Genomic DNA, 26,640 nt, shown 5'->3' with positions numbered 1-26,640 from the left:
TGGTCCTGTAGCTGATATCCCACTTTTGTGGTATTTTTAAATATACCTTTCAGATTATTTATTATCACAACCATATATGAATAAATCTGATTCCGTCTTTTAGAAGTTTGATTCTGCTGAAATTACAGCAAAAACATACACTTTGATAGTGTTATATCACGTGCAATGCAATATTCTCCTCATCAACCTGCGGTGTTTAAGCTCCTTTGAGAGTGCTGCTCTCAGCCAACAAGACATATTTTGCCAATTACAATGCCAAGTCCTGACGTTAGAGCCCCTGATCCCTGAGCAGACGATACATCCTAACCTCATGGTAAGATCAAAGCAGGTGGCTGGGCGTTTCCTAAACACTGAGGACTTATGCTGGTGACTTATCTTCCCCCTCTGCCCTCTGGTTATCCTGCCCGCACAGTGCATCTCTTTCACTTACTCACGGTAGAAATCAAAATCCACCATTCGTATGTTCACTGATCACAGAAACAATACAAAATGTTTTGATTTTGTTACATTTTTTCTTATTTTCAAAAAAGAGTTTGTCTTTTCTTTAACTGTCATCTAATTAGTAGATGAACTCAAAACAAGATTGATTGGAGGATGCAGAACATACATGACAGCTAAAGATGGTCCTAACTTTTTGCAAATCAGAGAGGTCAGAGAGCAAGCACCTTTTTCATGAATGGGATAACTTGGAGGCGGGTAGTAATAACTCATAATGAGCTATGAATGGAGGAGCTAATCAGTGCTAAGCCTCTTAAATTAGCCTGGGTGGCTGTGGAGAAACATGGGATAGGGTTAATCCTTTTAGGGCAATGCTTCACTAGGAATCAGCTCGTCAACGTTTCCTCTCTCAGTCTGGAGTTCCTCAGTGAGAGATAGGACCAAACATTTGATCAGATCCACTAGCTGTCCTCCACCTCGGATCCTGTGGGGAAACGTAGGCCTACTGATCTACCTCACTCACTGGGATATCTGCATTCACTCAGGGTGGAGGGGCGGGGGGCCTGCTGGGATCGGGCTCGAACCTGAATCATCATGGGTTGGTTGAAGAAGTTATTAAAAAATATGGTTTCAGCGAAAGCCAGGGCGTACGTGAGGGACTACTGCAGGAGGAACGGTCTGCTGACGCTCTCCGTCTTTGCTGTAGTGACGGGCTGTGTGCTTGGATTCGCCCTGAGGTCGCTCAACCTGTCCACACAGGTATGGATGGATAGAAAAATGAACAGGGGGCAATGTTGTTTCTTATAGATTTCAATTTTACATTAATACCTTGATAGAATGTGGTGGGAGTTGTAACACTGTGTGCAAATGAACTGAACATTCAGGATGTGGAGTAACAGCCAGTTCGTGCTGTTCACTTCTGTTGTTTAAGCCACTTATGTAATCGTGAGAGTGGAGGCACACATATGCAGAGAATCAGGTATAACAAGGAAGCAGAGGTGTCAGAAGTGCAGAAATAGTCATTAAAAAAAGAAAAGCTCTTTAAATACGCACTGCACATTACCTGCTCAGCATCAAACATCAGACAGACAGATGGTGGACATAGTGGAGCATTTTGCAGCTAAAGAGCCAGATATTTCCCTCAGTAGTTGGTGGAGACCCTTATCAAAGCTAATAGAGAGTGAATATTAGACTTTAATTCATCAGGTGTTGTTGGTGTTTTACCAACAAGCTGAGAATGTGGACAATAATGTCTTTAATATGTTGAATTAACATATGAGTTCACTCAAATGAGGCAGTTAAAATCCACCAAAATACTTCACAAATCATATAAAAGAGCTTTGTGTTGGATTTCTATGTAAGCAAAAGTAATTTGGTCCTTATTCTCCTAGAAAAAATGTTTGCTTCAGGTGTTTTTCTCTCCCACAGGCTAAGATCTACTTCTCCTTCCCTGGAGAACTGCTGATGAGGATGTTAAAGATGTTGATTCTGCCGCTCATCACCTCCAGGTAAGAAAAGTCCTCACTTGTGTGGGTCCAGACTCAAATATAACAGCAAACAGCTGCAGTGTTCTGTTATAGGCGGTCACAATTTCTCTTATCCAGAAGACTTATGCAACGCATCACTCTTCCAATGGCCAACAGATAAATCAATCACACAAAATTCCCCAGTATTTATGTTTATTTTTCACCTGGAATTCCTTTAATGTAAACTATTGTTTTATTGATAAAAATGTGTAAAATATGTTGTATTTGAAGCTCCATTATCACTTAATACGAGTTCAAAGGGTACATTGTTTTGTAATTAGTAAAAAAAATAGCATTTCAAAGTTTAAACCAGAATTAATCAGAACAACTTTTGTTCTCTCATCCAGTCTTATGTCAGGCCTGTCAGCCATGGACACAAAGGCAAGTGGTCGACTAGGAGTCCTGACTATCACCTACTACCTGTGGACGACCTTCATCGCTGTCATCGTCGGCATCGTACTGGTGCTCATCATCCATCCGGGGACGGGCTCAGAGAAGGATGGCCACCATTCAAGTTCAGGGCCTGTTATGACCTCAGCTGACGCTCTGCTGGACCTCATCAGGTAAATATTGACAGACACCATCACACTTTGACAAAGTGAACACCGTGATGGGAACTCTGCCACTCAAACATTTACCATATTGAAGCCTTTTGACGTCCCTACCAAGCTCTATGTGGGTTGTGTTTGAAATTGCACACATACTGCATACTACATACTCAATCCGTTGGTATTGCATACTGCCTACTGAATGAAAGATCAAGAATGATTTAAACAGCTAACTGTTTACACTGAAATATGTCTAAGCAACAGCCAGGCCGGTTTCATGGCATCCCATCTCTGAAAACAATAACTGCAAATCTGTGGTATTTTGATAATCTAAAATAATATTTTCTCGCAGAAAACAAACCTAAAAAAAATAAATAAATTGACAGCATTTAGCCTGGCTCAAAATCTCACAAGACTGACAGCTGGTTTTAAGGCCCCCAATCGCAATGCATTGTGGGGCAGTTGACTATGTGCAGTAGGCTCACATCTCATACTTAGAAATGCTTGCTAATGTAGTATACATCCAGGTATTTGTTCAGTGTGAACACACTACATATTCAATTTTACATCATTCTAGTATGAATAGTATGTTAGTATGTGAATTCAATCACAGCCACACTGCCCGGTACCTGATATCTGACATGATACACTATTATTCCTCCTTCCGTGATGAACAAGAGTGACAGCCATGCTTGCAGCTCTGTACAGCTGCACTTATGCACAGAAATGGTTTGAGCTAAATGCTAATGTCAGCATGCTAACATGCTTGCAATGACAATGTTAACAGAGAAAAATTAGAGACACAAACTAGTTTAAGGAAAAGGTCAGGAGATGATCAAAGACATTAGGATTCATCCTCTGGGTACCATAAATATATGTGTAAGAATTGCAAAGCAATCCATCAAAAAGTGTTTGAGATATTTCACTTGAGCAAAGTTGTGGACCTACAGACAGACATTGCAATAAATAAGCTAAAAAGTAAGAAGCTCATTGCTTCTTTCAGTCAACGTTAAGATGATCTTTCGCTTTAGCATATAATTAGAGCACCTTGTAGGACTATACAGCTTTCAAGTACTTTTGTCAACTTTTGTGTTCCTAAGCAGATTGCCCTTTAGAAACAACAGGAAGACTTAATGACATACTTGGGGTCTCTGCTATTTTTGAAAAAGATCTGATGACTGGAAAAAGTATTTACCACCTTCACTTCTTCAATAAGACGGAGAAAAGCCCTCTCTTACTACAGGCTTTTCAGTAGATTCCAGATTTGCCCACTCCATCGTATTAGTGTTGTTTTCCAGGATGGACAATACCCTTTAATGCCTGAGGAAAGTCAGTACGGACCAATTAAATCCAGTACAGATCGAGATCTAACCTTGTGACCTTGCTGTGCTTCCTTGGGAACAGGATGCTCTCTAATCGCAATATCTCAAGGGATCAGTTTGAATCCTGGGGAGCTGAAGTCAGAAATCATGAAATTCTCAGCGAGTAAATATTTCTGAAAATGTAGTTAGTGGTTACATTTAGTAAAATCCCAACAATCCCAACAATATAATAAAAGAAACAAAATGGCAGCAGATTTGAATTAATTATTAATTATTAGATATGATAACACCAACCAAAATCTACATCTTTTTGTCAGAATTTATAAATGAAAAAAAATCAGCTTGTAAGACATTTGCAGTGTCACTCTTATGCAGCAGGCTGGCTAAGAATAGGAAGACACTTAATTGTGATCTGTTAAGCCTGCACTTTCTCAGAAGGCCCTCGTGCAATGTTACACTGTGTAAGATAGAGACCGCAGTCCGGTGTGTGTGCTCAGGCTTACTGCAGGACAATTCAAGCCAGAGATCCACTAATACCTTCTTCTTAAACCAGATTACTATTAGTGAGACAAAGGTCAGGTGTACATTTGAGTCCTCTTACGTGTTTGACAAGCTTGTTTCGTGGGTTCAATGTCATTGACGTACGCTGTTTTAATACAGTACACGATGTTGGCTGTCCCTGTTCACCTTACACATGCATGTGAAGGCCTCTCTGCGTGTTGTGTGAATGTGAATGTGAATTTGTTGCTATTCTTGTGTGTATTCTTGATTTGTAACAATGCATTTTATTGTTATAAAACAATCTGTTTTTCCATGAAGAATCTTCATAAAGTATATAGAAACAACAACAATCAAATGACAGTAGTGAAGTAAAAACATTTTCTCTTAAATTAAGTGGAGTAGAATAAAAAAGGGGCGTGAAATGGTAATATTTAATGAAGCACAAGTCCTCACTTTGTACTTAAGTACAGTATTAGGTCAAGTACTAAAGGTCAAGAATGAACTTCAATATAAAAACATTTTAAAAAGTCCTCAGCTCTTTATAGGCACTGAAGAATAGAATAAAATATTTCTGTACAGACATCTGATTTATTGCTCTGTATATTGTCTTTTATAGGAACATGATCCCGTCAAATCTAATTGAAGCAACGTTTCAGCAGGTGAGTGGACAAAAGGAGGAAACTCCAAAAGGATTGAACAATTACTGTTCACTAATACATGTTCAATATATACACACATTAACAAGCCTCTGTGGTTGTTCTTTTTCATCCAACTCCAGTACCGGACGGACCTGGTACCTATTGTACAGAACTCTGATGTAAAAGAATCTCAAGCCAACTATGTGTATGTCATGCCCGACTACCACAACCCTCAAATGGGCCACCCGGTCTTCCTGGAGATCACCCCTGCTCCCGACGTCAAGTATAAAATCGTCCCAAGTACCAGCAAGGGCATGAACGTACTGGGGATTGTCATCTTCTCGGCCACCATGGGTGAGACAATCACACAGCTCATTATAACACAGAAAACCTCTCAAACTATAAGCCTTATTTATTTAAGTATAATCTTTATGGTACTGTTATCTCTACAAAGGGTTGAGTTAACTAATGGCTTCATTGATTATATTATTACATATATTACATTCACTACATTATAAGCCATGAAAACATAAAAATCCCCCTGGCTGGTGTTTATCCAACATGACACTTTACTTCCACAATGTCAGGACGGCATTATCAGCTGTATCCGCTTTATGAACGTAATGCAGACAGTGAGCTAACGAGGTGTGCACCATCGTATGCACTAACATGCACTGAAAGCACGCACGGCACGAGAAGGCCATCTAAACAAAGCACAGAGAAACTGGGATTACAGCACACACACACAGGGGAGAGTGACTTCATTTTCTGCTCATGTAGACATAAGATCAATATATCTTTGCATATCAAATAGTTGTTTGCTTCTATATTAGTACACTGAGTATAAATGTTAGCACCTTCAATGTTTCAAATGTAATTGTACTGATATTGAAGAAAAAAAGGCCCCTCCAGCAGACATATAATATTACTAGATTGATTCTAATGCAATAAGAAGCAGCATTGTGCTGTTGCAGCTGATCAAAGTGGTGGTTAAACTACTTTATATACAGTTAGGTAGTGAAGTCAGATGGAACTATTCTATTTGTAGTGAAACATTGGATCATTTCACTTCTTTTTTAGGGATTTTTTTATGTTAATTCTTAATTTGGGCAGTACATAATGACAGCAGCTATCAAATAAATGAAGTGGTATAAATATGTAATATTTACTACTATAATTTAGTGTAAAATAAGTATAAAGTAGCCGTTAGTTGCCACAAATTATGTTATTATAAACCCTTTTTTCTAGAGGTGACTTGTAAGACCTAACAAACTCACATATCAATGTACCGTCTGTTCTCAGGACTGCTGCTGGGGAAGATGGGAGAACGGGGAGCGCCATTGGTCAACGTGTGCCAGTGCATCAACGAGTGCGTCATGAAGATTATCAACGCTGCTATGTGGTAAGATTTCACTCTCACACACACTTTCACATAGAAACAAATTGTGTCACAGACAACACACAGTTCGCACAGCAGAGCCAGATTATATCTAAAAATAAATCTCACACAGCTACTCAGGGAAGAGTCAAGTGTCCTTACTGCTTCCCATGGGAGCTGATGAGTCAACTGGATTACATTTGAGTGAATCCAGCAAAGTGATATATTAGTCCTTATTAACCATATGTACAAATACAATTGGTTAGGATAGTCTCGTACATTCTTTGGCCAAAAGTATTTGGACACCTGAACATTACACCCAGGTATGATTTTTGGACATCCCATTCCAAAGGCATTAATCTGCTGGTCTAACAGCCTTTAATCTCCTGGAGCATGGCTGCGGGGATGTTTTATCCCAAACAGCCCGGAGAGCATTAGCAGGTGAAAAAGGACAGATAAGGCAAACAGTCGCCGATCCAATTAATCCCCAAAGGTGTTGGATAAAGGTTGAGGGCAGGTCAGTCAAGTTTATTCATACCAAAACTCAGCAAACCTTTCTTTTTGGACCTGGATTTGTGAGCATTGTCAAGTTAAAAGAGCTTTCCCCTAAAATGTTATCATAAAAAGAATCAAAGGTTTTATTTGTCACATCAACGAGTGTTGAAATGCAGGGTGTCATAATCTTGAGGTTGTGCTGAAGAGGTCTGCCTGCAATAAAGGATTCTCCTCTCTCATCCATGCAGGTACTTCCCCTTCGGCATTGTGTTCCTTGTGGCGGGGAAGATCCTGGATATGCACGATCCGGCCCACCTGGGGGAGAAGCTGGGCATGTACTTCATCACGGTCCTGTCTGGTTTGTTTGTGCACGGCCTCATCCTGCTGCCTCTCTTCTTCTACTTCTTTACACGCAAAAACCCCTTCCCCTACATCAGAGGGCTGCTGCAGGCTCTTGTCATTGCACTGGCCACATCGTCAAGGTAAGAGGATACAGGTTTTTGTATGTTTTTTTGGTAGTTCAGCATATGTAGGCCTACTGTATGGGGCACCCTACCATTTCTCATTGGTCTCGTTTGGGACTAGAGTACCCTGACCCGACCATTTCCTCTTGTTCTCTCCCTCTGCAGCTCCGCCACGTTGCCCATCACCATGAAGTGTCTCCTGGAGAACTGTGGAGTGGACCGGCAGATCGCTCGCTTCGTGCTGCCAGTGGGAGCTACCATCAACATGGACGGGACAGCCCTGTACGAGGCAGTGGCGGCCATCTTTATCGCTCAAGTCAATGAGTATGACTTGGACTTTGGCCAGCTGGTAACTATTAGGTGAGAATAAACACAGAGCTCATTAACCTTCCACATGATAAGTTATTTGCATTGAGAACCAATTTGTTTTACATCTCTAACATCCCGGTTCTGGTCTCATCAGTATAACAGCAACAGCAGCCAGCATCGGGGCAGCTGGGATACCTCAAGCCGGTCTGGTTACCATGGTTATTGTCCTGACCTCAGTGGGGCTGCCGCCAGCTGACATCTCACTGATTGTGGCCATCGATTGGGTTCTGTGAGTCCCACAAAAATGATCATGCTACATAGCATAAGTGTGTCTTGGGGCAATGTGTTAAGTATTTCTTCCCTCTCATTCTTAGTGATCGGTTCCGGACGATGATCAATGTTCTTGGTGATGCCTTAGCTGCTGGGATTATGGCTCATTTATGTAAGAAGGACTTTGAGAAGGCAGCCACCACTGCTGCAACTCCAACTCCTGCTGAGGTCATTAACGGAGTTGGCTGCAACCGGGTAAGAGGACAATATGTGTTGGTGTTAAAGTGCACATTCAAATGTGAAGATTTGAAATCAGTGGAAACCTGATTTGAAATCTTAAGTTTTACTCTATAGTATTAAATATGAAGAAACTATCAAAGATACATTTTAGGAAAACAAGGTGCTAGCAGCTCTAAGTAATTTTAGAAAAACAAAACCTTTGAGAACTAATTTCGCTATCTTAACTAACTGAACTGTTGGTGACTTCTTCTCTACAGAGAGACACAGTAATCTCCTTTGGCAATCAGAGCGTGGCTATGTCTGATGCTCCTCTGATCACACACCGGTGCGATTATGTGTACGAGGTGGATGGAGAAAACGTGATGGAGAGACCCGTGGCCTGCTACAACCTCTGCCAAGTCTGAGACACTTTTACGGGATGGACATCAAGTGATACTGCCTTCTACCGCACACACAGATTCACCTCTTAGAAATCAAAGGGACCGTCATCTGAGGCCCGAAAAAAAAAAAAGTCCAGTTTGTTTAAAATCCTGTTACGTTTCTGTTTTAAATGAGACCAACGTTTGAGTACATTGTGTTGTCAGGGTTTAGCGGCTTCACTGGATTTTGCCTGTGCCATGCTGAAAACAAAAAAACTTGATTACTTGATATACTGTATGTTTCCATTCAGGTCTGACTGTGAGGAAATGCATTAAGTTTCAAATGTTACCCTAAATCTTAAACAGACACTCTGCACACACCTGCAGAAACGTTATGGTGTTGCAATGACATTCATTAGAAGGAGATTAGCGTTTATCAGTCAGCCGTGACACTTAGACATTCATACGCCTGTTAGTCCTAACAGAGTGTGGTCAAGGTTTTGAGTTGCCTTAACATGATCTTGGTTTTTGATTCAGAGAACCTGAAAGACTTGAAAGTTAACAAAAACTATGACAAGGAGTAAATTCCTTTTGTTGAAGTGAACCTTTATGTTACGACAAGATATTTATGGACACATGTTAAGCGACGTTAGCACCTATTTAAATTATTCTAGTAAGATGATCATGTTTTTATACCTATGCTTTGAATTTATTTTGTGTTGATGTTTTCTAATAAAAACTTGCCGTACTTCAAGTCCCGTCAGTGTGTGGTTTTATTTTAGACTTAATTTTGCAAAGAAAAAAAAACGTATGTGTAAGAGGAGTGGGGCATTTGTAGGACTTCCAAAGGCAGTGTGTGCTTTTACTAGAAGGTATGTGGAAAAATTGTGGACAGGCTAAACTAATTTGTCACTAGAAAAAGGTAGCATGTCGCATTTTAACGATGCTCTTTATTGTGCTGCAGGGATGAGTCTTAAAACTCTAAAACGAGTCAGCATTTTTGCACTTCCGGTTCCCTAGTTTTGCAGTCTATTAATTTTTTGGAATGGATTTTTGCTTTAGATGCCTGCAACAAAGTATGTGGTTAACACAAGCTTAATATATTTTAACGTTTTGTTCTACGATATGTAAAACACGTTGCAAATAAACCTTGCTGTGTATACGGTGTAGTTCGTTTACAGCCCAACCTTTTTTTACTTCTGCAAATTGCATTCAAACATAACTTTAATTATCCCTTTTTTTCTCCAAAACATATGAAAAAGTTAGTTGAGGCCATCTTTATTGATAACCTTGAAGATGGCAAAATGCTTTATCTTCTATTTATGTGAGGGTCGTTTCTCCTCCATATATATTACAAAATAGTGGAAAGTAAATGCAAGCAGCCACTAAAAGCGCTCCAGGAAATCTACCTTGTGTTGATGGCGGTGTCTGATACAGTTAATATAATACAGGAGAAACTGAAAACATGCCTCCCCCTTCTGGTCTCAGATGGTAATAACTTGGCCTCGATCATGTGATCTAGAGGTCAATGACGTTACAAGATGTATTCCCTCACTTCATTTGCGTAAAAAACAGGAAATATAATTGGTGACATTGAAATGAATGACTTATTTAACATGCAAAACACTGAAAGATAAACACATATCCTTACTTGTGGCATTTGTTAATAAAAATACAGCAAATTCACAATAAGCTTCCGAAGAGACATTTAATTCTTTCAATTCTGAAGAGCCAACATGTTTTTATTGAAATGATCCAATGTTAGAAGACATTTAATGGACTTCAACTTAATGTCCTTCAAAACCAAGAAAACAAAATTAACCATTAAAAACACTCCAATAAAAGTAACAAGTATGACCGCATACATTGTCAAATAAATATTTACGCCTCCTCTGATGTAAAATACACCATTCCCACTTATAAATTAAGGCAAAATGCAGTTTAATCTGACTACCCCTAAAACAAATTCACTTGCATCTCTCATGCAATTCCAACTATACTGCTGAAAAAACTAAGCAGTAACATAAAACGTCAGTAGAAAATAGAAATTATAAAAAAAAGATGACAGTCCAAGACTACAAAAACGTTCTATTACCTGCTTTAAGCAAGCCATAAAATATTGCACAAGGTTAAAGATTGTGACACGAAAATAACATGGAATTAGTAAATCAAAAAGCACTTTTAAGACCAAAAATCTAAAGTTTTTAGTGGGAATACTACTTTTGGAGGGGGCACACAGATTAAAGAGGGATTTCACAAAGTGTCAGGGAAATTATTGATTTTTTTTTTTTTTTTTTAAAGCAAATATTTAAAAACATGAGCAGTTACTGTTCCCCGGAAATGATTTGATATTTGTAACTCCCTCACCAAGTGGTTCCTCTGTTTAATTTGTGGTCAGGTTAAATCAAGAACAATGACGGTACCTATGGCAACGGTCCACCTGTCAACCTCCTTGGAGAACAAGACAATCTGCCAAATTAACCACTATTAAAAGATGAGCCAATGATCTTTTCTAAACGGATCATATAAGAAGTTTTTCACTGAAGAATAAAAAGCCTCACTAGTTAAAAGTAATCCCCATTAGACAAAGATCAGATCGATGGGTTCGGGTCTAAAAGCCTAGATCTTCAAGTTAACACTATTATTATTTGTTGTGATAACGAGTGCCGCTGATGCTCAACCAATCTGGCTTCACTTTAGATAGCTAAACTCGAGCTGACAAATCAAAATGAAATATGAATATGAATTGCCCTCCCCAAACAGCCGGGTATCATGGGTGATTTACTGAGCCAGGTGTCAACTCACATCTGCCGAAAAGACAACTCTAAAAGATATCAACGTGCAGCCTCAACTTGCTTATTTTAATGAACTCTTCAGCGGATCAAATGTATCTGACAATCTTAATAAAGTTGCTTCATGAAATGTCTTCAGGACAATCTCTTTCCTTCAAGTGTCTGTGTACAGGTTAAATAATCTTCATCAAACATTGGTCCGTATGGTTTCACGTGAAAACAGCCCGTTTTTACGTGACCATGGATATTTATCAACACTGCAGATTTGCTACGAGAAAATAATAGAACAAAACTCCAAACCAAATCTTAAAAAGGTAAATAAAAAAAAGAAATAAACCAAACAAAACTTTCGGCAAAAAGAAATAAAATTTAATGGTTTATGCTCAAAGTGAAACAATCAAAACAAAAGAAAGGAAGAAAAGAAAGCAAATCAAAACTGAAATCATTAACAAAGGCCATTAATTAGTCTCCAAACTTGAGATAAGCACTCAAGTTTGTAACCTAGATTGTAACAAACCTATGCCCTCAGAAAGAAAATATGTTCCAAGCATAAAGGAAAAAATTAACTCAAAATAAAAGAAAAAAACAAAACAGAAAGACATACTGAGCTTAAGTGACGTTGCTCTCAGTCGGTGTCAGATATAAGCTTAGTACCTCTTAAAACAGGTATCAAATTACCATGAATCCGCTCAGAAAACTCATCCGTGGTAATAGGATCAAATCTCTCCCTGCCTTTGGTCCATCTCAATTCCCTACTCATTGACCGGGGTTCATATTCAACAGGACTCTCCTGAAATACAACTGATAATAAAAGACACTTTACACAGGGATAATGATAATAATAATAATAATAATAATAATAATAATAATAATAATACAAAAACCTCCAAAGCTTGTCATGCTTAAAATTGTTAACCTGGTAGGTGCGTGAGCAAAAGTCATAGACTAACATCAAAAAGACTGATATTCAAAGTAACCGAAAGCAGACTGGTTAAAAGTGCTTTACTCTTAAATTGACTCGAGACGGTGAGCGGTACTGTAGGTCTGTGTGTCCACTGGGTGATCATTTAATGCATCTATTTCTATTTATAATGATGATGATCAATGGCAGAGCACTTCTTTTTCAAAACGAAGCAACCAAAATATTTTTCCTCACCTTCTTTAAACCAAATCATCCGCAAAAATGTCAACAGTTGGAGAACAATCTGCGTGGTCTTTCCTATGCACCATATTTTTTCAGTGCTCTGCCTAGAACCATTTTCTACCACCTTTATCGAGTCCCCTCTGTTATACATGCAACACATACAGACAGTATTTTAGCTTTTTAGATAATTTTCACAAAAGTTATCTTGGGGGTATCATAGGATTTTAACCCTCTCCATCCCCTCACTAAAAATTAAAACTACTGAGTGTCCTCAAGCTCCAAGCATGAGTATAAAGATGAAGAAAAAACAACAAGAAAAAAAAAAAGTTCAGCCTAAACGCTCTTTTAGACAAGTACAAAGGTGCAGAAGAGTGAACATGTCGTTTAACTCTGAACACACTACAACCCAAACAGATGTGCTAGATTATAAAAACTCATACTTCTGCTCTCTGCTATAAAAGCCTGGCGCAGGTCATTTCCATCTCTCCTCTACACCCGATTGTCCGGCTCTCTCTACTTGTGGCCCTTGCTGGTCTTGAAGGACACTTGCAGCATCTTGTCTCCGAGCCGGTAGCCGTTCAGGCTGGCGATGGCCATGGCAGCCTCCTCGTAATTCGTCATGGTAACGAAGCCGAAGCCCTTGCACTTGTTGGTGTTGAAGTCGCGGATCACCTTGACGTTGGTGACGGCGCCAAAGGGGCCGAACATCTGCCAAAGGATGCTCTCGTCGGCGTCCTGGCCCAGGTTGTAGACGAAGAGACACCAGCCGGCGGAGCTCCCAGGAACGCTGACACTTCCCACACCACCCATGTGATCAACACCCATGGGGGAGAACCTGGAAATGAGATCGTTTACTTCTGGATTAATCAACTAAAACTGAAACCAAAGTGCATGTCAGTCGTCAGCAGCACAACAGTTTCTTTAATAATATAGGAACCAGTTATTTGAAACAAATGCTTATTTTTATTTAGTGATTATAGTTTATTTTCTTGATTGTTTGATTTGTAAAATCCCATTTGATATCCTCAAATGTCTTGTTTTGTCAAAACAACAGTCTATAAAGCAAAAGATATTCAGTTCTCTCTCTCTCTCTCTGGAAATGTGTTATTTATATTCTTTTCCGAACAAGGGAATGTCAGGTACACATTAGAATTTGGACATCAAAATAAACATTTGAAATACTTCCTACCTCCCTTTTTGCCCCCCCACCCCAACCCAAGTGTCCCTTGACCACAACCAAATATTTAAATAAACCTTTGTATACAATATTGAACTACATACAAAACTAAATAAAATAAACATGTCAGGTACACAAATCTCAAATTTTTTTGCCTTTTTTGCCTGTACCAGTTGAGCGGTCAATTTTTTTTCTTTGTATCTGAATTCGTATTTTATTTTACAATTTATATTTGTATTTTATTATGTCGTGTAGAAGCTATTTAGACATAAAAAAACCACCGTGAAAAAGCATGGGGGCGTGTGAGAGCCTGGAAAATGGACTTCCCTTCCAGTGAAGGTATAAATAATGGGAGACCAATGCCAGGGCTAAAAGGTTTGCTTCAAACGACGGAACATAAAAGGAGTCTTGTACAATAAATCAACTTGTCATTTTAGCTCTACTTTGTTTACTTCTGTGATATTTATTTAAACTGTTCCAGCAAAAACCATCCAGTGTGGTTTCAACTAGAGCCACAAATATATTATACACATTCAGAAGCAGTCTTACATGGCAGTACTTTGATATATTAAACTGTTTCAATGACCTGTTTCCAAGGTTATTCTGCATCTGATATGTACATTAATTTCATTAAAAAAACATTATAAAAAACATGAACTGTATATTTCTCATTATATTCTAGTGTGCAACTTAAAGATGGGGGATTAGAGTTAGACTAAACTCTGCCAGAGTTTTGGAACAGAAAAAGCAACATGGGCTCTGCTGGTGCAATATATTCTCAGTGGACTTGAAAGCAAGAGGAGCGTCTTCATGTTTTTTGATTTGACCGATGTGTTTGTTTCCTAATTTTATGTATACTGACAATCTGTAGATAAATGGCGGTCAAGACAGGCCATCGCCAATTGCTTAGTTATCATAAGTCAAAAATGATCTACAAAACACAGCACAAAGGCAAACATAATAAACTAGCTCTAATCAGAAGCTCTAAGTCATTGACTAATTGTATTGCTTGTTTGAAACTAGTTATGGCTTAAAGTAAGATCAATCGTATTCTGTGTGTATAAAAGTTCACAACTTCTCTCACCTGAAGCGCTGTGCCTGGTGGTGTACGGGCCCTCCGAAGCGTCTGGAGTGGTTGTGGTAGAGCTGGGAGATGATCTGTGTGTTCTTCCCCTGGTTCGGGTTGGCAGCAAATTTCACTGTGATTGGCTCAGAGGCTCCGGGTGGTATTTGGCCATTCAGGGCTAGGACGGCGTCCTCTGCCTCGGCCCGCTTGTCAAACCTGATAAAAGCCACCCCGCGGGACGAGCCTGGATACCAAACAACAGCGAGTGACTTCCCACTCTGATACAAGCAGCATAACTACTACCTTTTTTTCCAACTAAAAGGCGCTATATGTTACTGAAGAGAATTTTTGTAAAGTAAAGAAGAAATTTACCTGTAGTACCTGTGGCCTGGTCAACAAGTACACGGGAATTAATGATGTGTCCGAAACCTGAGAACATGTCCTCCACATCCTTCTGGGTCATAGACTTTGGCAGGCCGCTGATATACAGGTTGGCATCCTTTATGGTATCAGAGCTGGGCCGTGCGTATGAAACCTAGCAACAGGAAGCAACAATTGCCAAATTAAAACTCTACTGATGCACACATACAAAACAAAGTAGCAAAAAAAATCTATTAAAAGTACAATGAGGACTTAAATCTATCAAACTGTTAACATTTTAGCAATTTTTGAGATTCACATGGGCAATTATATGTGTTTTATAAGTTACAACTTATTCATCTGAAAAATGTCAATTTATTAAAACTTTGGACAACAAAAGAAAACTAATGATCTGATAATTGGTTTTAGGCATAAAATATTTGGTCTGTTCAAAAATGAGAAGCATAAAAGAAAATACAGCAACGAAAAAATGAAATCAAACTGATCAAAAAGATACTTTTTCTAAAGGAAATAAATACATGAAACATTTAATTTGACAGAATGTGTCAAATAAAATAAGTAAAATTAAAGTCAAACTCAACAGACATGTCAGATAGGGCAGTAAGTGAGCTGTAAAAGCAGTATCACTTCCTCGGGCTGACATGTACTAGCTAGTTAGCGGACAGCACAAGAGCCACAGGAGAGTTATATGACATGACATCTTTGGTTTGAGAATTGTAGAACACCTTATTGCACGTTACCTTGATAGTTTTGGACTGTAGCCTTAGTCCATTCAGTGTACTGATAGCTCTGTCTGCATCACTAGGGTTAAGATAGTTAACAAATCCGTACCCTAAACTGTGGCCTAGAGAAAAAAAAAGGAAAACAATAAAATAAAACAAAAAAACGTTGTATAGTTAAAAAAAATCTGCAAACAAATAGGTATTTAAAAACAAAAACAAAATCTGAACATTGCATGCTAGTCTACACAAACAAACAAATAGACTGTCTACAGGACTGGAATAAATAAAACAAGTCTTTGGTGGTGGAAAAACTGAGCCAACAACTACCCAACTCAAACAGGAAATAAATTTGGGATAGTTTTCAAATAAAACTTACATTAGAAAAATCACTGAGGACAAAGGAGCCAGAAAAAAAGGCCTTCAGTAGATATCCTTCCAATAAAGATCACTTGAAAATGAGTGAAAGGCCAAACTATTTTTAAGTCATAAAGCTGAACCACCAGTGATGTTTTCAGAGGTTGTCACACAAATCCTTTGCCATTAAAAACAAAATCTTGTGTTTAAGCCTCCATCTGGTCTGTCACAGGTCTTATTGCTTCAGAGAGTGGCGTACCTGCGACTTTGTCTCGAATCAGCTTGGCGGACTCCACCTCTCCGATGCTGCTGAAGAGGCTCCGCAGCTCGTCCTGCGTCATGCTCTGAGGCAGGTAGTTCACTATCAGGTTGGTCTTGGAGTCCTTGCCCTCGTCCCCTCCCATGTGGTCTTCATAACCGTTTGACATGTCGTACACCTCCTGTAGGTCGGCCAGGTGGGCCGGAAAAAAACACAGAGAGGGATAAGTACACTGAAGCCATGTGCCAAAAAAGAAAGAAAATCAACTAGCTGTTGCAGTCATTTTCAAACTGGTCCCCGCTTCTAAAACTTTGAAGACTTGATCTTTTCTTTTTCAGAATGTAAATTAATCTTCATCATCCTTTGAATTGTTAACTTTTGGTGGGATAAAACAAGCAATTTGAATACATCGTTCTATTACTGGAACTCTATTGTGGGCATTCATTGCATCCCACTCAAACAATAGTGTCACAACACAGTAAATACAAATGGATGAATCTATGTCTTTTCCGTGTGTTTGAAAATTTGAATCGCACCGCATTTTTTTTCCACTGGCATTTGTCTCATTTGCCTAATCTCCACTTTCACTGTTCTTTGAATGCAGTGGAGAGGCAAAGCTGCAAACACTTAGGTTTCATAGTTCCTGGTACTTTTGGTCAAAAAGGGATGAGTGTCCATGCTTTTTAATTACAGTTTTCTAATGCAACAGGGAACCAAGGGTTAGGAGCTTTAAAGGCCACATACTGGTAACTAATTATATTACACAACCATGTGACTGGATTTAAGCTGCAAACTGGTCTCAATGTAGTAGCATCCACTAAGCCAGCTTGAAATGTAATCAAAGGAATTCCATGCAATAGAAAAGGACACACACAGACACAAGTAACGTGTAACCCCCACATGACCTCATTAACGTCAGTATGAAGTCGGGTCTGAAATTAGTTTATTTAACAAAGTCACGTGCCCACAACAAGAATGGAGCCAGTTCAAAATACTTGTTAAAGTTACTTCCGCTATCTGTGTCATGGCGGACACATTTGTTGGTAGTTTCAACAGGCTCAGGCCTGAAAGGGAAACAGGCTAGCAGGCGACCTGACAAAGGTCCATTCATGCAAGAGAAGGGTTGTGATTGTGTATTCTGGTGGGTAAGATACACGGCCTGAGAGGATGAATGAGAGTCCTGTATTAAACCGGTAAACATGGGCATAGCTGGTGGGAGCTGGCATGTGTGAGTGTTTTTGATTTCTCTACTATATAACTGCATTCAATTTCAACCACCTTAAATATCTGATCGTACTGCTATTATTTAGTTGATAGGGTCATATACCTCAGTGCTGTTTTAAAACGGGAGCTGAGATCTCATACTCACTTTCAAGTACTTAATGTGTCCTCGACGAACTGCCATGAAGACACTTCACTGCTCCTGAGGCTGAGGACAAAAATCACACAACTCTGTCAACGTGGTAGTGAGCAAACAAGCAATCTTGCCATCTGAAGATAATGTCAGTTATACAAAGTAAGAATTATGGCCAGTGAGCTGAGAATCACAATGAACTTGTGATTTAGCATCTTGCTGCAGTTATGTAACATATTTGTTGGTAGCTGCTACTGCATTTCCACTTACTGTGTATAATGAAATTAGTCAGCATGTAAACAGGCAGATCTGCAGTATTGACTTTTCTGTAATGTAGCTATAAGCCAGCTCAGCTAGATGTGAAGTCCTATGTGATAGACACATTCATAAATAAGTAAATAAACATCGCCATTTTTCTCTCACATCTCCAGCAAAGCCAAAAGCAGGGCATCACCCTTATTATTAACTGTGTACAGTTCACCAATTCTAAGGTTGTACTAAATGATGCTGATGTTGCTTAGCAACAGTACGACCATGGTTAACAAGAATGGGAACCTCCCGATTAAGCAAAACATTGATAGTCAGAAAAAAATAATAAACTGATGGTCAGAAGAGAAAAAACATAAAAACATTGATAGTCAGAAAAGATAATAAACTGATGGTCAGAAGAGAAAAAACATGAAAACATTGACAGTCAGAAAAAAATAATAAACTGATGGTCAGAAGAGAAAAAAAACATAAAAACATTGATAGTCAGGAAAAAAACAAAACATTGATAGTCAGGAAAAAAACAAACCATTGATAGTCAGAAGAAGAAAAACCATTATTTGATCTTAAAAACCAGGGCCAATTTTAAAAAGGTAATAAAAAAATAATTAACATCAATAAATTATGTGTGCAGAATATTTCTATCAAACATTGTTACATCTTTTATGAATGGGCCTTGGACCCCCCTAGTGGGAAACTAGTCAGGTGTACCAGTATTTGATTAAATATCCAGTGAAAAGAGGCGTGTCAGGGTCAGACACTGAACGTGGTGTATTTGAGTAAATAACCACAGAGCACAATGAAAACATCTCCTCAGGTCTCCCATCGTGGCCTCCTTTATTCACAGGACCAACCTCACATTTACAAATAACTACAGAACAGCTGAGTTGTCTTCTGCAGACACAGACATTAATATATTAACACACGTGGTGCAATTGTGTCTTTAAGTATCCGTCCAGAGCAGCACGACTACACGAGTTAACCTCCACGTCGGAAACGTGCAGAGGCCTGTTTAGCCACATTAGCCTAAGCTAAGCTAGTTAGCTTAGCCAGCTGCATGCTCACTCCCTCCTCTAAAGAGTCCGTGACCGACACAAACACTCACAACACAACACGTGGGCTCTACGTTGCACACAGGTGGAAACACTTAGATTATATTGCTTAAGGGAAACATGACGTGTGGGTGTCTGGTCAGGTAGCTAACGTAAAAGCACCGTGGCCATATTTTGGAGACCGTCGGATGAATGCATCCGCGCCTAAACCCCGACGGCCTGCTACCAGGCCAAGGAGGCTAGCGTTAGCCACCGCTAGCTACCACAGGGCCGACAGAGCGGCATGGCAGCCCGCCGCGTTTGACCAGCCAGCACCCGTCGAAATATCAAAGCATGGAGCTGAAAAGCTTCTGGAGACATTTATCAACATGTTGAGCATTACCAGCTTTTGGGGGGTAGTTGTTGTTTCTGCTCCCTTCTCCTATTTGTTCCTTTCTGGGCGGCGCTCACTTTCCTCCAAGTCGGACTCACGTAGTAAAGAAACCGAGGAAAGGAGCTACGTGACCCAAAAAAAGACAGCCACGCCCACTGACGCTCGGTCACGCCCACCGACGTCCAGCCACGCCTCTGCAGAACAGTATATTAAAGTGTATAGTAAAGTATAGTAAAGTAGAGTATAGTATAGTATTGTAAAGTATATTAAAGTAAAGCATAGTAAAGCATAGACAGCGTGTTCATATAGTCAGTTCATTCAGAAATAGGATATCAATCAGCCCGAATGTGATTTGCTATGAGTTGTGATGCAAGTGCAGGGATCATTTTTCGTCTAAAGAATGGTAATGTCATGGAGATCAACATTGTTAGCTGTATAAGCATTTTTTATTGGAAAATTGCCACTTGTTAATTGGAATACACCATGCAGTAACAAACATCAGAAATCCTTAAACTATGTCACATTTCCTTCAGCAAATTTTTGATTTTTTACATTTTGTTGTTCACCTACAGTGGAAAAAGGTTGGTGGCAACATCATTTTTTTATGTTGCAGCCAGCCACATTTTTATTTTTTAGTTATTGTGGATTTTATTTTAATTTGCTTTTACTTATTTAATAATTCTTACCTGTTTAGTACTTGTATTACTTATTTATAATACATTTTTTTTATTTTATTTTTTTTTATTTTACAATGTCTCTTGTTTGCACTATCTCTATGCTGGAGAGAAGGATTATCTTATCTTATCTTATCTTATCTTAAATACTGCACTAGTCATAAAGTTTACCCTGATGTTGCCTTTGGTCTGTTTGCTCTTTTTAATAGTGAGAATAAAACTTTATCTATAAAAAATGTTAATATAAAAATATCCTTGTTTGGTTTTATAAAAACGCTTTATGGTTTCTGGTTTTTTTACATTCATCAAATGAGCAAGCCCGGTTTGGGGTAAAGCGAGGGGTTACAATACTTCTCCACCTATTTTAATGAGGTCAGCAAGGAGAAGAAATTTATGATGGAAAAAATAAATATTGAGACACTCTCAATGCAGAGTGCAGGATACAGAAGGAAACATGACATTTAGTACATACAAGGTACAAGTATTCAGATCATGATCTATGCAATGCAAATGTAAATTGTGTGTATTGTACACAGCAAAAGAGCAAGGGAATTAGGTTTAGTTTATTCTGTGTTTATTTCAATGTAAGACAATTGTAAAATCACACATAGAGACAGCAAAAAGAAGTGCTCTGTATACAATAATTACACACTAACAAGAAAACAATGTAACCCTACTGTACCCAGACACAAACAATCAGATCACATATGATTTGTTTAACAAAGATATAATGGAGCATATGAAATATACATTGCCCTATATATCCACTCAGCAGGGTCATACGACATGTTGAGTCTGAGAATACATAGACTGAAAGGTGCAACAGCATATCCAAAGCCATAAACAAGCTTTCCGTAAACCATTGTAATCCTTTTGGTGTCCGAAACAACAACCGCATTACACAAAATATATTTCGTCACTTTTATGTCACATGTTTTGTAGTGTACAGGAGCAAACCTGTATTGTCAAGCAGTAGTTGGGCAGGTGAGAGGTGCAATCCCAACAATAATTGTATCCGCATTTGGACGATACAATATACAATATGACATGCTGTACTAGTAGTATCCGTCACAGTTTTTGTCCAGTACTTGATAATCGATGTGTGGTTGGTCCCTCATCAGCTGTGCCACTGTCAGAAACAAAATGATCTGCATGATAAGAGGAAAGAAAGGAAAATAGTACTCTGGTTAATAGCCAAATTAAACAATGACACACACACAAGATAGACACATTTTTCAATGGAACAATATTTAAATGCCAGAGTGCAGTGTGCAATTAATCAAGAATGTATAAACAATTATGAAAAGCACAGTAACATGCAACAATTTTGGCCACAAGCAGTCCAAGAAGGGGTTTTGTATCTACAGTATTTATCAAGTAAAATGTCCAATGACTCAAATAAGTTTTAGCCCTGAAACTTTACTGTTTACAAGCTTGTTTTTTAATAAATGTTTAACTTGTATTTTTAAGCAAACTTGTTACTATGCAGATCTTTGCAGTGTCAGAAATATGTTATGATGTCGTTCGTACTTCCACCAGAAAAACCAATGGGCAGCCCCAGATGATAAGACTCAGCACAAACTGGAACCTCATCTCCAGCTTCACCTGGCAGCCCTGAAAGAGAGAGATATTCGAAAAGAAAAACCAGCGAAACAGAGGGGTCCAATCAGACATTCATAAAGGAGCTTTTCTTATGGTTATGAGTGTTTATTTAATCTGGATGCACATGTCTACCTGTGGGTAGAGCTGCCACGGCTGGTCTACAGTCCCATTGCAGGACGGGAATGTAGAGTTGCAGCAGCTGTGAGGAACCCAGAGTCCTCCCGTTTGGTTAAACCACAAGGTTTTTAGCCAGTCCCTGTAGTCATGGACCCCACAACAATGCAACTAGAGGGAATCAAAAGACAAATTCAAATTTCACTTTTTAAAAATAGATCATCAGTTAAACAGGGTTATTGTAACGGCACTGTTTTGAATGGATGATTTTGTGGAGATGAGGAGGAGCAAATGAAGGCCAAATATCACAGCTGAGTGTAGCTGAAGACACCTGTCAATACACCCTTTTATAAGCTGAAATATTCCTCTTAAAGGACCAAAAACTCCATCAGGGAAGATGGTATAGATAACCATTTTAAAGACAGCATCTAGTGGGCTTTAAAGAGAGTACAGTTGTTGCTGCTTGTATTCATGTCTTGGCTATGGTGTAGCCTAGTATTCAGGTACATGCTGCTGCCTTGGATACTTTCAATGGTAGACTTTCTTGAATGCCTCATCATTTTTACACATTTTGCACACCGGATATAAACATGTTTGTCATATTTGGATGCTTCTACGACCCAATTCACACGAGTTGGGGCTGAACACACACCTCTTCTTGTGCTGCATCCACAGCTCGAGAGTTGGGGTCCTGGCTGCTGCCTGTGTAGTTCTGAAATACTCCACTGAGAGGAGCTATCTCTGAATCCAGCTAAACAAAAAAAGGCAGTGGACACTAAGAACGTTGAGGTGCAATTAATCCAGTGTATTTGCAGTGTCATGAAAGCGCATGATTTGTTTGTGTAACTTTTATACCTTTGTAGAGTGAAAATAAGCCAACGCTGAAGCCGTACTTTCCAGACAAAAGACGATAACCAGCAGGTAAACAAACTGGAGAAGAAAACACTTTTTATTATGTTCAGTCCAGGCAGTGATGCACACACAGATTCCAACATTCACGCACATGCACAAACCTTACCAGTCCCTGCAGAAAGGTGGAATTCCTGAGGCTCAGCCAGGAGCCGAGGCACCCGCTGGCCAATAGAAACGCAGCACTGGCGAGAGCGAGGGTTGCTGGTAGGGTGATGTAGCTGTGAGAAAGAAATAAGCTGCTGTGTCTGAAGTTCTTCAGCAGGTAGACTCCACTCAGGCCTACCACCAACCCCACCACCTGGTAAATAAAAATGATCTACTATTAAGACAGAATATTTCTAGATGGTATTGTGAGATATCAAAAACCGAAGCTCTCAAGGACCATCAGCCTCCCATTTGATGTTGCTCCATCCTTTTTTAAGGGATAAAGGAATAGTTGGCTAAATATGTTTCTTCTCTTACTTGCAGGGCTGGGGGAACTGATTCCTACAGAGCTAGTGTTCCTCCGTAAATTATTTCAAAATGAGGATCAAAGTTAATTCAGCATGAGATAGTTGGTTTCAGTTACTGCCCTTAAGCTGTGTATGCCCTGTTATTTTTTGTTATAATGTTATGAGCTTTATTCAACAATAATAATCACCACTTAACTATTACACTATGCAATCTAAATGAGTGACATGGACTCAAAAAGGAGAGAATCAAATAATCTAGAAATTATAGATAAATATAAAAGAAAAAAAGAAAATAAACATATAGCCCAATAGAGTAAAACATACAATGCAGTACACATCAACGGGGATGTTTGGCACATATGTCCATTAATGTAACTGTAACTGTATATTTTGTTGGGGTATTTTGAGAGATTAAAAACTATTTTGGGAAGATTCAAAATATTGTTCATATTGTTAGTTTATTATTATTTTGAATGGTCAAAAAAGTAACTGTTCGTTCCTACTGATGAATTATTTTAAATGTTGTTGACTCATATAAATAGGGAGAAATTCTATTAAATGTTCATGTATTCTGTTTTTTCTTTGGATTAAATGTTTCTCTAGTTGCTTTATTTTTTCTCATTATAGCATTTGAACATTGTGCCAACCAACCCAATTATATGAGCAGATCCTGTGATGGAGCTGGATTGCTCAAATGCACGACATGACTTTAATCAAAAATGACATTCTTTAAGAAAACATTCCTGTACATTACATACAACACATTTATTATAGCTGAGACCTGAACCCTTCATTTGCTGCTAAGAATATTTTAACATAAATTATGCCAGAGAAATATAGCAGAGTGAAAAGTGTGCCAACCAACCATGGTCATAGTTTTTGTCTCTAATGGGACAACTGACTCAATCAAATAGCCTACACGTATATATTATATTATATAGGGCAACATATTCGTAGGCTACACATCAAATGTGGTGTCTTCTGTTTTATATGATCTTAAATCATAAATAATAATTTTAACTTAATTAATAATTATGTATAGCTAATATAATTATTGTGGCAGAATACAGAAACTGCAGAAAAGCTGAAACAAAGTCTTACATACCCACAAAAGTTGACACGTAAACTGAAGTATTGTTTTAAACGCTTTTCTTCTCTGATCGCTCATTTTCAGACTTTAAGAGCCGCCAGCGCGCAGTAATAGACGCAAACTGCAGATGCGCTAAACTGAAGCTGACGCAATCATGACAGCACCGTGAAGCCTGTGTGATGAAGCCGTCGAGGGTTAGAGACTCGTGATTTAGACAAGAACTACTTTCCTTCCGCAACGTCCAAATATATACCTCCCCAAAAGAACGCAGAAACATCTCTGAGGTTTGAGATAGCAATGCAACGCAGCAAACTATTTTGTTTTGTTTAACAGTGAATGGTAAGAGGTGAAATCTGCACTGTGATCTGTTTAGCACTATGTGACCCTGGAGATCAAGACTTGACTCTAAACAAAACCTGACATCTTGTATGGGATGTGCAATAATCACCTGGTGGTTGATCTAAAGTGAGACGTTAATGACACTTTGCATGCAATCCTACATCTGATCAACACTGCCATCTTGCGAGTTTAAGCAAAATGACTACAAAACAGACGGTTGAGGGGGCCTTCTCAGTTCCTTGGTCTCAGTAAAACAAGGAAGGGTACAATACCATGATGTCAAACCACTCAAATTACTCCATTCAAAACTTAAGAGAGTAGAAAGTATCACCAGGAGCAGAATCACCCCGGTCAGTGTTATATTATCATGTACATTATTAATTGATTTTTATAACTTTTGACTTAACATTTAAGAAGCCCTTAAGAGGATCATGGTGAAGCCAATTGAAGTACTTTATATACCGCTGGATATATAAAAATATGCACTATACTATTTTATTTTGTCATGTTTTTTTTTTCTAGTTTTGCAAATGGGCTACAATGGCAATTTGTTTTGCAACCCTGTGTTGCATAATGACAATAAATAAATGATGCTTGAATCTTTGAAATCTTGTAAACCGATGGAATTGTTTTATGCCGTAGTCTGCAAGGTAACAAGTATAGGCCTAGAGCTTTACAAAAAAGGTGAAAATTACAATATTTTCCGAATAAAATGTATAAGTGCAAGTGGAACTCAGGTTAAGTAGATCAAATATGTACTTCAGTTCAGCACTTTTGTAGAGAAGCCCTACATAATTCCTAATCATTTTAAAACAGTTAAGAATGATACTTTTTGTTAATAAGATGCTGTCCTTGGGGGATTTAAAACCCAAGGGATTTCTAGGGGATGGTGTGTTTTAATGGCCATTATGTAAAAGCCTGGTTAAGTGCTAGTTGTAATAGGGGGTTTAATGTGTTTTGGTGTGTTACTGGTGAGGTTACTGTCAGCTCTGTGTTCAGTGGTCTGTGTCAGAGTCTCTTCCTCTTCAGCAGCTGCAGTCGGTTCCTGCTGTTACAGCTCAGAGTCTCTGCAGTCTGACTGAGGGAGGTTTTTGTACGACTACAAATCACTGTGTGAACACTGGGCCATTGTGTACACTCTTACAGTAATAAACTGCTGCATCTTCAGTCTGAACTCCAGTGATGGTCAAAGTGAAGTCAGAGCTGCTTCCACTGCCACTAAACCGAGCTGGTGTTCCTGAATGTTTTATGCTCACAAGTCTTATAAGGAGCGTTGGTGACTGTCCAGATTTCTGTTGATACCAGAACATACATTGACTACCACTACAGGTTCCAACATTTTGGCTGGTCTTACAGGTGAGAGTGACAGTGGATCCTGGAGTAGATGTCACTACTGGAGGCTGAGTCACAGTCACCTGACCGCTGCATCCTGAAGACAAAAAAAAATCATTACTTTATCAGAAGAAATAAATGAGAGAAAAGGCAGCACATCATGTTTGAAGTGTTGCTGAGTGTATGAACCTGTAAAACAGCAGCAGGCCAGCGTCCAGATGAGGATGGTGATGAGAGTCATGGTGGTTGTGGTTCCTGCTGTGTTGACCGACAGATCTGAGTCCTGCAGTGTTGAACTCACAGGACTATAAACCTTCTGAGTTCACTGGAGGATCAGCTGACGATGCAAAGCCTCCTCTCTATGGAAATGATTCCTCTGCTCTCAACAGACTGAAGGCAACGTGGGACACGAAACCAGGAGGAATACTGCTCTGTTTAACAATATATATGATCTTAATAGAATAGTAGAAAATATTTGTATGAGATGAGCAGGTGAGGATTTAAGGATAAGTTGGCGTCCACTGTGGTTGGTATGATATATCTTCTATAATTCATTTAATTTACTGACAGGTTAAACTGTGGATATATAATTAATGATTCAATTATGTTTATCATGAGTTTGTTAATTGTAATTAAGGAAAAAATATATAATTTAATTTAACCCTGTATCAATTGATATAACTGTGAAAAATTGAC

At 38.9% G+C, this 26,640-nt stretch overlaps 3 protein-coding genes across 4 annotated transcripts; 1 reads left to right on the top strand and 2 right to left on the bottom strand.

The window, feature by feature from the left end:
- The first annotated feature begins 1,032 nt into the window (after positions 1-1,032).
- On the top strand, positions 1,033-8,533 carry slc1a8b (solute carrier family 1 member 8b). The gene is made up of 11 exons (XM_054614557.1): positions 1,033-1,197; positions 1,867-1,946; positions 2,312-2,527; positions 4,952-4,994; positions 5,114-5,327; positions 6,276-6,375; positions 7,095-7,328; positions 7,476-7,670; positions 7,774-7,908; positions 7,994-8,111; positions 8,387-8,533. Exons 1-11 carry the CDS (start codon positions 1,033-1,035, stop codon positions 8,531-8,533), a joined length of 1,647 nt encoding a protein of 548 aa, XP_054470532.1.
- A 3,094-nt stretch (positions 8,534-11,627) lies between these two features.
- On the bottom strand, positions 11,628-19,551 carry elavl1a (ELAV like RNA binding protein 1a). 2 transcript variants are annotated; one of them, XM_054614556.1, is made up of 7 exons: positions 19,439-19,551; positions 17,753-17,812; positions 16,384-16,564; positions 15,789-15,892; positions 15,040-15,202; positions 14,686-14,911; positions 11,628-13,259 (listed from the first exon to the last, which is right to left on the bottom strand). In XM_054614556.1, exons 2-7 carry the CDS (start codon positions 17,786-17,788, stop codon positions 12,938-12,940), a joined length of 1,032 nt encoding a protein of 343 aa, XP_054470531.1. In that variant the 5' UTR covers positions 17,789-17,812; positions 19,439-19,551; the 3' UTR covers positions 11,628-12,937. The 2 variants fall into 2 exon arrangements, with proteins under 2 accessions (XP_054470531.1, XP_054470530.1); XM_054614555.1 differs by having other exon boundaries at positions 16,384-16,576; positions 19,439-19,550.
- Positions 19,552-20,670: 1,119 nt separating this feature from the next.
- Positions 20,671-24,646, bottom strand: tspan37 (tetraspanin 37). Its single transcript, XM_054614558.1, has 7 exons — positions 24,289-24,646; positions 22,838-23,029; positions 22,675-22,749; positions 22,472-22,570; positions 21,838-21,990; positions 21,634-21,717; positions 20,671-21,251 (listed from the first exon to the last, which is right to left on the bottom strand). Exons 1-7 carry the CDS (start codon positions 24,349-24,351, stop codon positions 21,159-21,161), a joined length of 759 nt encoding a protein of 252 aa, XP_054470533.1. The 5' UTR covers positions 24,352-24,646; the 3' UTR covers positions 20,671-21,158.
- Positions 24,647-26,640: the final 1,994 nt, after the last annotated feature.

Source organism: Anoplopoma fimbria, chromosome 15 (genome assembly GCF_027596085.1).
Source record: "Anoplopoma fimbria isolate UVic2021 breed Golden Eagle Sablefish chromosome 15, Afim_UVic_2022, whole genome shotgun sequence".
NCBI classification, from domain to species: domain Eukaryota; kingdom Metazoa; phylum Chordata; class Actinopteri; order Perciformes; family Anoplopomatidae; genus Anoplopoma; species Anoplopoma fimbria.
Note: the sequence above shows the minus strand (reverse complement) of the source record. Positions and strands in the feature narration are given on the sequence as shown.